Source organism: Misgurnus anguillicaudatus, chromosome 2 (genome assembly GCF_027580225.2).
Source record: "Misgurnus anguillicaudatus chromosome 2, ASM2758022v2, whole genome shotgun sequence".
Lineage (NCBI taxonomy): Eukaryota > Metazoa > Chordata > Actinopteri > Cypriniformes > Cobitidae > Misgurnus > Misgurnus anguillicaudatus.
The window spans coordinates 29,996,773-30,009,017 of NC_073338.2; the positions used below are offsets into that span (position 1 = coordinate 29,996,773).

General features: G+C 36.6%; 1 protein-coding gene across 2 annotated transcripts in view; it reads left to right on the forward strand.

The window, feature by feature from the left end:
• Nucleotides 1–4,278: 4,278 nt before the first annotated feature.
• The window catches only part of ntng1b (netrin g1b), a 109,409-nt gene continuing 101,442 nt past the window's right edge, over nucleotides 4,279–12,245 (forward strand). For both annotated transcript variants that reach the window (XM_055202446.2, XM_055202447.2), the window contains exons 1-2: nucleotides 4,279–4,602; nucleotides 7,504–8,102. In XM_055202446.2, the coding sequence (XP_055058421.2) occupies nucleotides 7,830–8,102 (273 nt within the window). In that variant the 5' untranslated portion in view covers nucleotides 4,279–4,602; nucleotides 7,504–7,829. The remainder of the gene's footprint in view (nucleotides 4,603–7,503; nucleotides 8,103–12,245) is intronic.

Sequence of the window (12,245 nt, forward strand, 5' to 3'; positions counted from 1 at the left end):
AAAAAATGTGTTGTTTTCATTTTTATTGAAATTAATTTTTTTTGGATTGAAACCTTTAAAAGACGTTTTCTTTCAGTAATACAAGTACAAATAGCAGGCTTTTGATTGCTGTAAATATATTGATATCCTACATAATCATTGTAATCTCATAAAATAATTTGCAAATATGCAAGAAAAGGTTTGTACCCTAAAAATACAAACTAGAGATAAAGAATTTACAAACGTGCGGAGAGCCGAAGCGTTTCAGCACTCGAACAGCGCCACAAAGCATTACTTTAAATGTTTCTCATCTCACCATATCCACAGGTACAGTGTCTTCATATACAATAAATCCGTAATGCATTTAAAAACATTTAAAAACAGACACATTTGTTAAAGCAAAGCATTTACTTACTTACCAGGCTACAGGTGAAGCAGCTCTTTACGCCTTCTAACATCTCATAATCGGTCCTCATTTATGTCCAAAACACTCAATAATAATCTTTTACATTTAATCCTTTAATCTTTCATATTTAAAAGTGTTTTTGTGCTGCTGCGGATTCATGTATGAGATAAGCAAACCTGTGTTGTCGTCCCGTTTATAGACGCATAATTTACTGCGCTTTTTAAATAAGGTTTTTGTTGGTCAATGGGGTAGTTTATTTTAGTTGCCTCAAAATAGCAACGTGCCAACAATGCGTCTGAACACACGTTGTTTTCAGACCAGAACGCCCATGGGCGCAAAAATGGGTGCAAAAGTGGGCACAAATGCCTTTGCTATTTAAACAATGTGACGCTAAATGTGAAAATAATAATTGCGCAGGGTTGAAACTAGCAAAAGACACTTGCGTCATACATTGCGCTGCATTGCGCCAGGTGTATGATAGAGGCCTTTATGTTACAGATTAATTTAATTATTACTGATTTATTTATGTATGTTATTGATATGATTTATTTCACTGCGAGACAAAACCAGAAAACCGCAAAAATAGCAAGCCTGACACTGTCTAAATATACTGCCGTGCTGAATTTCTATTCTGTGTGGAGAGCACCACAGAAAAAGCCCATTGTTTTTTGCACAAATGCACACTGCAATCAGCCCTCCCCTGTGGCGTCTTCATTTATTATTTACACTGGTGACATCCACTTAATTCTACCTATTATAATGCTTGTATTGTCTCAAATACTTTGGTTCCTTTTTAGTGATGCCCATTGAAGGTCAACTAATCGCTGCATTCAAAACTGCTGTTGAATGACACATGTAGCCTACACATCCCTTTTGTGGTTGGTTCTACTTTAGCTTCACAATAACCTAGTTGGCAATGTGCAAGAATACAGTGCCACCCTGATTCACTATGATCACGTAGTCAAAGAAGCAACTGGATAAAAAAATTATACATATAGTGAAAAGATACTACAAGCTTATTCATACATCTGAGTACTTAGGATAACATGAAAAAAAGGTTTTGGGTATCAATAACCTTATTAGCACTTAGATTTGACCTCTTAGGAAAGTGGCTAGAGAAGAAAATTCTAAACTTTACGTTAATCGTAGGTCTTGCTTAAAGCCATGTGAAAAACCTGAAACCAACTGGTAGATAATTTTATGATCTAATGAAACTCTGAAACATTGAGCTTGAGAATGAGGTATCAAACTACTGTCATGAAACCAGCCTGGAATGAAAGGATCCGAGGAGAATATGAGCGTTAAAATATTCCACTCGTCAAAATGAATGATGGCATCCATCATAGCAGACAGTATGGCTCAGGTGTCTGAGAGATGGGCATGATGCCTGCTCTTCTCCAGCCAGATTTAACGTGCTAACAGATGCTTATTTTGATTCTGCCGAGAAATGAGACCAGTTTACACAGTAAAGATAATTGTATGACACAATTAAAGCCTTAAAATCTAATGAACCTTATTTAATTTTACTATACCAGAGGGGTACACGCTAAACAATTAAATCGCATCTTTTTAGCTCCCTATAATACGAGATGATACATGTCATCTGATTCAACAATATTATCACATAACTGACAGCATATGTCAATTTACTAGAATAAAACAAAAGCAGTTGCTTAGGAAATAGAAGAGTGGCACTGTAGATTTTAGACCTTGCCTATATAGTAAATCTCGCAGATGTCTAAACTCTACACTTTGTTGCTTGCTTTGCGTGGGAGTTTGTAGCTGATAAAAGCCATGGCAGGTGGCTTTCCCTTTGAAGCCATCAAAAGATCCAACACCCATAACAGGTGTCTTGCCAAAACCAGGGGAAACGCATTCACAGGTCAACTAAACAACACTCCCTTAAAAGTTCTTTCTCATTCCTTTTAAGTACATTTACGCATTTGGTAAACACATTTTTTCTCCAAAGTGACTAAAAGTGCATTCAAGCTATACATTTTTATGTGTGTTCCCCAGAAATCGAATCTTTGATATTTTGCACTTCTAACACAATACCCTACCAACTGAGCTACAGGAACCTAGCAATACATTTAATAACAACAAGAAATAGTTAAAAAACAACGGTGTACAATTACGAAACCAGTATCAGCATAGAGCACACAACCAACCACACCAATACCTATAGTGTGGCTGCAAGGCTGATTCAGAGATCAAAGATTTAATAGAAATGTCAAGTTCATCGCAACACTGACTGCAAACAAAGGCTGTACCCTACGACACTTGCAGAGCTGTGTACTTCAGTCAAATGTTAATAGCTATTCAGGTCTTGGCTGCGGCAAAATCCCCTTAATCAGAATGGAAATTGCCTTGCAACTTTTTAATGGGTTTATAAGGCTTTGTTGCATATAAATGGCTTGGGTAATCAATAACAATGTGTGTTTGTTGGGTCACACACGAGATCTCTATCAGCACAGACATGAGTTTTAAAGCAAGAATCTAAAGATCCCTTAGAATCATTTTCTATATAGATCTTGTCCTTTTAAAGTACAAGTCTTTCTCGCTCTCTCTTGCTCTTGCTCTCTCTCAAACTTGCTCTTGCTCTCTCTTGCTCTTGCTCTCTCTCAAACACAAACAGTATCTGTGTAGCTTATCAATTAAACTAAATATAAAATTATTTATATCAGAAAAAGCACTGAATTCACATTGTCTTTAATAAACTTTTTTTAAAAGCTTGGTGTGTGGAAGCTGTCCAAACCCTGAAAGTAGCTACAAACTTCACATGGGTAGGCGTTGGGTTAAATAGAGAAAGAAATATCTATTATAATAAATTATTGCTGTTTAAAATATTATGTGGTTGTCAAGTTAGAGCAACGTAGACCCTACTATTAATATACAGACATGTCAACTGAACAATAGGAATTTTGCACTGAGCTTAAAATCACACAAATTTAGAAATGTTGGTGGCTTTGAAATGTGAAGAGCTGATCAATTGGAGTAAATCGTGCACGTGCAATCAAATCATTGATCTTTCAACATGCGCGCTTTTTGAAATCGGCCCAATTTATTTAAAGGGAATTGACGCTGTATTTTCCTTACAAACAGTCCTAAGGTAAACAACAGTATTTAGTCAGAGAGACCGAGACCAGTAATCGTTAACATATATTGAAACTTTCTGCCTTATCTAGCATTTAATGCAGTTTCAAAAGTTAGCACTCAGCATATTACGCCACTGTTAGTATTCCATAATTTGCGTGTTTTACTGCAGTGTTAATGTAGGACTTTTCTTTTAAATATGTTAAGCAATGCAAAATTAAAATATAATTTTCACGACCTTTAACGTTTGCTTGCGTCCTAAACGCGCCTTAAACTGCACGTGCGTCTCAATAGGTCAGACATCCCTTAGGAAAATTGTCCATCGTTTTATTCTAGGGTTGCAAGAGCGCAGTACTTTGTCCTTTTGCGTATACATTGCCATTTGTATAATTTAGTGCAATAAAGTTAAAATAGACATTGAGGGGACATGTCAAAAACAATTGCCCATATGTTTTTTTATAACATTTTTAATATGTGTACACCCCTAAATGTTTTGGCCACATGATGTTTAAGATGTGGTTATACTGTACGCCGGCCTTGAGTTCATGCAAATGTCTTGTTAAATTACTGTAGTAAAATCATCAATAAATTGTGTTAAATAAAACCAAAATCTAGGTTACTATAGTTAATCCGCGGTTTATTTTCCCGAGGGATATGTAAAGATATCAGACAGGTTAAAAATATTTAAGAAGTCTAAACATTCTTGCGGCAGGGGTTTCCTTTAGGACCCAGCAGAGCGCTCAAACGTGGGCTAGAATACGCTTCTCTATTCCCTCAAACTTACATTTGGAGATCGTCGCTTTCAGCATGTTAGTTGTTCTCTCCCGGGCAGGATAGGTAAGAACTGACAGCACCTGAATGTTCTGGAAGTTTGACCCTAATTGTTCTTTTAATGGGCTGAGAGGTTCTGTGCAATGACTTCTTTTTGAAAAGAGTCGGAGTTTACACAAGTATGCTGAATGATGATTCTGTAAGAGTTCAGTTGGTTGATGAACACTTGACAAACTGGTAGAAGATCCTGCGTATTTTCCCATCATTGACTCCGGAGTTAAATGTCTGGGATATGATCTGATCATTACAAAAAGGTTTCATAGTGGATGCATTCATCCTGGAAAACTGTCAAGGTGAGTTATATCTTACATCTTATCAACCATCCATGCGCAGGTATACTGTCTGTAACACAGCCAAATACGACAAGTAAACACTATTATTTTATGCATTAGTAATAGATTACAAAGTTTATTACTTTAGTTTTTTAACTACATCAGTTTATTCTTCTTTACAACTATATTAATTTTACAGTTAGCCTATTTTATAGTAGCCGAGTAATGCTTCAACGCACACGTAAATATTTTAATAGCCATCACTCCCACGTTTTATTTTATTACCTTTTTACGCGTCATGCGCACGAACGCGTTTCAGGTGCGGTGTGGTTTAATAATATTTGTTTGATCTTAAAATCGTACGTTTTGTCGCGCACACGTGCCTCCTGTTGCACTTTATCTTCTCGTTTATATTCAGCCATTCATAAAGAAAAAACTAATAAGGAAATAAAGAAACATTTCTGACATGCATTTGCTTCTCAAATGGAGCTCAACAGACATCAGTGGAGTTAACAAAGTACGCGAGTGTCTCAGTGTGGGTATGCGAGACGCTGCTTCATCTGTATCAGAGCATGCAAACCTTTCAAGAAAAGACTAGGCGCGAAAGCAGGTGACAGGCTGATATTCACATTTATTTTTACATTTAACTATTGTAAACATGCTTTACCACAAAGTTTAACAGCGTACTTTCCTAAAAAAAAAAACTAATTTCCTTTTTACTGACATCATTAACACCAAAGCAGATGCTAATCTGTCAATTCGCAGACTGACAGTAAACAACGCTTGACAGTCTTAAAAAAGCTTACTTGCACAGGAAAGGTGCTAAAGTGTTAGGACTTGTTTCAGTTTCAGCACCTGGACAGCTCCCACTTTCAACAATCAGCCCTTGTCAAGCACCGAGAGAAAGAGAGAGGAAGAGAGCAGGTCTGAGGGGATTAAATAGCAAGAATGATCAAGGCATGTCAGTAGCATTGACACTATGAGGGACAACACTGCTGGCAGAAAGACCGCTGAACACATAGAAGTATTCACAGCGGTTTAACAGGGCACCCGAGTGCCTGCAACCAATGCATGCCATATGCTATGAGTGTCTACTGACTTGAAAACACTTTGGTATGCTTCAGCTGCCTAGGGAGTAAAATACAAGTGGACACATGAGGGGTGTTTTCGGTGGCTTTGATAAAATGGAAAAAACACAGCCGCACACTCTCTCCGGACATATGGGACACTTGAAACACATGAAACATTTATGATTTTTTTTCATAGCACATTTTACTACTGAAATCTCAAAGGTAAAAAAAAATTGTTACTCGCTGTGCATTACAGAAATAGGAGAATATCTCAGACTGAACTGACAAAATAAAGAAAGGTGATATTTGGAAAGTAAAATCAGATATTGGCTGTTTTACATACATTGCTCAATACAGATATGGAAAATCCAGATTGATTAACAAAAAACTCTTTTTTTCTTCTACTGTCTCAATCCATCTCTTGAAAATTCCGGGAAGCTCTCGTACTTCGGCTATCTCGCTCAGATGTATAAGTTTCATCTCTAATGCAAGCCTGATAAGCTCACACTTCTCAAATTCCTAGTGTTAAGTGCATGGAAAAAAGTCTCTCCCATCTCTACAGTAACCCAATCACAGAACTGGGAGACTGACGCTTTATCTGGATCAGGAGTGTGATAAAACAGTTGTGTGATATCGGACCTTATCTATCCTTCTATCCCCGACTGCCGCCTTAAAACCCGCTGCCTGTTCTTGCGCTGTAGAGCAGGCACTTTTTCAGTCCTATTACTGACATTTTTTATGAAACCCTTGATGCTGATGGCTATACAGTAATGTCTTATTAATCACATCCTACCCCGTGCCAGGGGCTGAACATGGTAATTGGCTCCTTGTTAGACGTCAGCATGATTGACATAGTACATTTAGTGGCTCCACTGTCTCATCTATCATGGCTCGTCCCCAATTTGAAGGGGCATGGATCTAATCACGTCAACCGTACCCTCTATCAGGGATTCCTCATTTTGATGGATATGATGGAATTTAGCATAAAGTAGTGCATTTTAAAAACTGTATGTACCTTTTTAATCTGTTGCCACGTTTATGCATCTGGCAGGTGTTTTTTTATTATAAACTTGAACTTTTAATCAATAGTTAACAATATATACATTTACATTTTATGCATTTGGCAGACGCCTTTATTTAAAGCAATGCTCCACCGATTAGCTTAAGGAGCAGTTAAAGAGGAATATTTGGGGGTCTCAAATGCTATATACATATAAAAAGACATGAATATATAAATGACAAATTTGTTAAAGTAATACAAATGTAATAATAATGACAATTATAATAATATAAATATCTGCCTGCTGGGTTTTGATTAACTTGGATAAGAAATAATTCAAGTTAAACCTAAAGCAGGTTAATTTAGAAATTACTTTAATTTGACATAATTGGCTATGTGGTACCCGAATCTCCCAATTAGAACATAGGGTGTGTAAAGCTCTAAGAAATCTCTTAAAATCAATGAAATAAAAAGTGTGCATGTGCCAGTTTCTATATCTAGAAAAAATACCTATACAACATTGGCCTCTTTTTTCCACCGCCTGTCTCACAGTAGGACAAAATCCTTGAAATATCAAAGGGCTGAGAGATTGTTGAGAGTTGCACTGTTGAGAGATGTGCAGACTTAGATGGTCTGTTTGTGCCTGCAGGGATGCTTGGCTATTTGTCTTCCGTAATAAGCAGGTATTTTTAGGATATTTCTCTATGAAATCTGTCTCGGCTATAGAAAACACTTGACCCGAACCTCTTCACCTCTCCCTCCCGACTCCTCGTTATACCCACAACACCAATCCCGAACCTCCTTTACTGACATGCTCTTGTTCTCTTCTCCTTTTGTTCTTATCCCCTACAGACTTAGGAGGACACACAGGAAATAGCGATGGACAAGAGGATATCTTAAAATGGCCTCCACTAATGGCTTCAAGAAGGAATTAATATCATCCCTTCACACCTGTGACTTACAGCAACTTTGTCAAAACCCGTTCAACCAACCTGCGAAGCAGTCAGACTCATAAATACAAACAAATGAATGAAATTAGATTGGCCTAAAGACGCTGAGTCAAAGCTGGCATGCTGCCACAGATTTCAGCCTTTTTCCCCCATTAAAGTTCAGTGCTAGCACAGAGGCTGTCTGCCTCATCACCCTCCACCTTCTTTTTATCTATCAGACTCTATTTAATGAGGCATCAGAAGGAAAGGGGAACCATGTACTTATTGCTAGTGTTTGTAATACAGGCCCTGTGGGTGAGTTGGTGTCATGCCATGCAGCATTACCCGGCCTCATGGGGGCACTATGACGTTTGTAAATCCCAGGTTTATGCAGAGGACCGCCTGGCTTGGCATTATATGGCCTGCCAACCGGAAGCAACCGACATGACCAAATACCTGAGAGTGTCGTTGGACCCACCCAACATTACCTGCGGAGATCCACCCGAGATGTACTGTGCTCTGGTGAGTTTGGGCAATTTTTACATGCACTTATTGATGAGGGATAACAATCTGCTTACATAGTATACAGTTAAGAAACGTGGCATTACTGGATTATTGATCGCAGCTATATTGTCATTTTTAATTAATTTGACTTCATTAGATGTATGGCATTGGCTGCATCTGGCACACTGATAAAAAACCTGGCAATGCTGTCTCATATGCTACATACAGGACTACCTTAGTGATCATGATCTGTACAATAACAGAGTTATTTATTGATTTATGAAAAATATATATTTCATGCACTTTTACAGTTTCAATGCCATTTACAATACACTATGGACCAACATATCAACCCAGGGAAACTGAAACAGACTCTTGGCATGCAGAGTGATGGATCGCTCTGATATCTGTGAAAAGCTAAATTATTTAAGGTGTTTGAAGGCAGTGAATTTTATTCATGAGGGGCTATATTCAGAAATGAATTCAAGAAATACCTGTGATATATGGTCTAAAACACACAAGCGTGGGAAGTGGAACTTTGGTAAAGGTGCGCAGGGAGATTGGGGCAAGTTGTCACACAAGGCTATAACTTAGCCCTACAGTATAACACCTACGATATGAGTCATAATAATTCTAAAACAAAAATTCTTGTTTTCCCTAGTAGCGCTTTAGTATATTGGTGTCAAACATATAAGCCTATTTAATAACAGGTTCCTATTTTGAAAACTTAATACTGTATCTGGGCAATACTGGTAAAGAGCATTTAAAGCAATCATTGTTGAAATGAAATCGAACCTGACCCTTTGTTAGTGAAAATTACTAGTTTTGTGGTGAACAATTCATCAATTCATTCATGTAAGTGAAAAAAAAACTTATCTTAGTTAATTTAAATCAAAATCCGAAAATGTACTTTCTCTCTGAAATGGCGATGAGGCGATCTACCGTATCTCTGATAATGCTAGTTTGCCGATTTGCGCCTAACCACCTTTCCAACTCAGTCAGTTTGCTGCCAGCTAAATTTTTGAAACAAACACTTAATGTAAAATTACTGTGAAAAAACTGTATTTTTGTATTCCAGAAAATTTCTGTAATTTATTGTGCATGTTATTTTATGGTATTTTTATGGTACCCCAGCTGCCACACTGTAAAAAAATTCCATAGAAATTACAGGGTTATTGGCAGCTGGTTTCCAGTAACTTACTGTAGATTTCAATTTATGTTATTTACTGGCAACATTTTGTTCAAAGTTAAATGAACATTAAACATTAACAAGTTTTTATCTTTACAAAGTAAAACTAAAATAATAGCATCAAGCAAAGCATTCTGGGAAACAAAATCTGAAGCGAAAATCAGAAATTGATGTTGATTTCTGGTTCCCAGAATGCTTTGCATGAGGCTGTTATTGTATAGTTTTATTCTGTAAAGATAAAGACTTGTTATTATTTAATATTTATTTAACTTTGAACAAACTCTTGCCAGTAAATAACATCAATTTAAATCTACAGTAAGTTACTGCCAAACAGCTGCAATTAACACTGTAATTTCTACTGAGTTTTTTATAGTGCAGAATTTTACAGTTTTTTTAAGTGGTAAAAAACTAACCACACCCTTTATTTTTCTCGTATAATATTAATTTTCGTTTCACTTAGAAATATGCCATAATAGTAAAGATAATTTAGTTCATGCAGATTTTGAATAAACAAAAGACTTTAACTAATAAAAATTATAGTCCTATAGTCTGGGAAATATTACATTATTTATTAAATAATGAAAAGTATTGAAAACTGATTAAAACTAAAACCCTATTTGAAATCCAACCCCCCTCGCCCTTGGATTTATGTTTAAGACTCAAATTATTTTTCTTGTAGATTGAAAAAAAAGGATCTAATAACAAAGTGACTATGTGTAAAACACCAATGTGCCGAGCTCTACGTCAACCTATGCAAGGTCTGATACATACACCGTTATACAGAGGTCTATGTTTATCTCATTTAGCCGGTAAAACAATGAAAGCTGATTTTATACTGTAGTGTGCCTTAGGGGAAAATGAGGTTGGGAAAACAGGGGTGTCATGTAACAGCAACCAGGAGTTATGTGTTAAGTGCAGTGCTCAAGGGCACACTATAGCAATGCTCAATGGTTGGTGATACAAAACACAGAGTATCTTGTTACTCAGCAATATTTTCTCTTGGTGCCTCATTAGGCATTTTATAGTGAGAGGGAAGAGCAATATTTCTGATATAATTACACAGTTAAACTAATTTACTAACTCCACACCATGGCTTCAATCCATTAAAAGATTCAATCAGTTTTGTTTGCTAAGAAGCTTAAACTTCCTGGCATGATCGAATATGATAGAGAGACGCAACAGCAGATGGTTAATTTAAGATGCTATCAAAATTTTATGAGTAACGCCTAATGTGAGATGGAAGAGCACAGATGACATGGTGTAAAGTAAACAAGTAAATAAAGGACTGCTGTGTGCCCCAACGCAACATGTTCAACATTTCACCTTGTGCCAAACATGAATTCAGCAAACTAAACACAGATTTATACAGACACAAATACACAAACAGTGGTCTTGAACACCATTTTGGGAAATTGCTGAAAGTCATAACAAAAACTTCTGCGTATTAAAGGACAAGTTCGGTATTTTACACTTAAAGCCCTGTTTTCAGATTGTTTATGATGAAATAGAACGGTTTTGAGTGAAATTTGGACATATGATGCTGGCTCGAGAATTTTCGGGTGTTTGTTGTATCACCTCCCACCTCTATAATGGCTATATAGGTGCACTGGAACAATCCTTCCTAAAATGCATTAAACTTTCATTTACAAAGACGTGAAACTCACCGAGTGGTCAGGGGTGTTCACTGATATGCTCACACAAAAATCACTGCAAAAGATGCGCTTTTTTTGCGAAAAGTGTAAAATACCGAACTTTAAGCAACATGTAAAAAATGCAAAAATGTTGTGACATTTTGTATATAAAAATAAGAGTCGTACAAAGTGGCATTTATACATACAGATGGGGCTGTGATGATTATTGCACATCATTGTTTTAAATTATTATTATGCTATTACTATCATCATCATCGTTTCACATTAACATTCTCACATAACTTGAACTTGCAACACTAACGTGCATTGCAGAGCTTGTAATGGGTGCGGCACTCACACTTATTGCATTTATTAAGAAAACAATAGAAACAGACAGTTTGTTGGGTTTATTATGAAAAATAGATATAGTATAATGTTATGTAATGTAATGTAATGTAATGTAATGTAATGTATAGTATAATAATTTAATAATAATAATAAATAAAAATATGGACACTTTCTGGTTCTCAAAATGGTCTTGGGGCAGGTCGGTAAAAAAATCCCACGTAATACAAAACTAGAATCTGCTTTCCATAATTTTTTTAAATGTCTCTGTATTTTTTTTCTATTATTTACCATTTCTCGAATATTAAAAATGTCTGTATGGAAATTTGACTCCAACTGATCTTATTGAAGTTACTGTTTTACTGAAGATGAGATGTCAGAAAAGTCTACCCACAGGTAGGAATTCATGACAAGAATTTTAACAATCCAGCAGCGCCAGACTTGAAACATATTCCCAGAGAGAGAGATTTCGTGAAATAATCTAAGCTAAAAACACAAAAAGGCCTCTTCTGAAGTCAGCCAGGGGTTATATTCCAGTGTGGATAAGTAGCATCGTCTTTTTAATAAAATAAATGCAAAGGACTTTGTCATGGCTTGCTTTGGACCAGTCCAGCCGTGCCCGGAGACTGATGCTTTTTTACTGACTGAATGTAAAATAGAGGTCATCATAAAAACTACCAAAAAGTTGAGTTTCCCTCAGAAAATGCTGCTTAAAATGAGGATTATCGTGCATGCCAGTCCCGGTGTCCTTAGTAATGTGACATTGGACATTATTAGTGACAACAGAAAAAAAAACATGATTACTGGTCTATTTTGTGCTCTCTTACTATTACCTCACTCTGTATGAAGCCGGAGAGTGAGGACAACATGACCTGTGGTTCCACAATAGCAATGAATCTGTTTTGTTTCACGATCTATCACCTCTTTCATTCATTTATCACCTACACAGAGGTGGGAGTCTGGGCTCCACACACACATAGCAGAAGATGGAGTGTG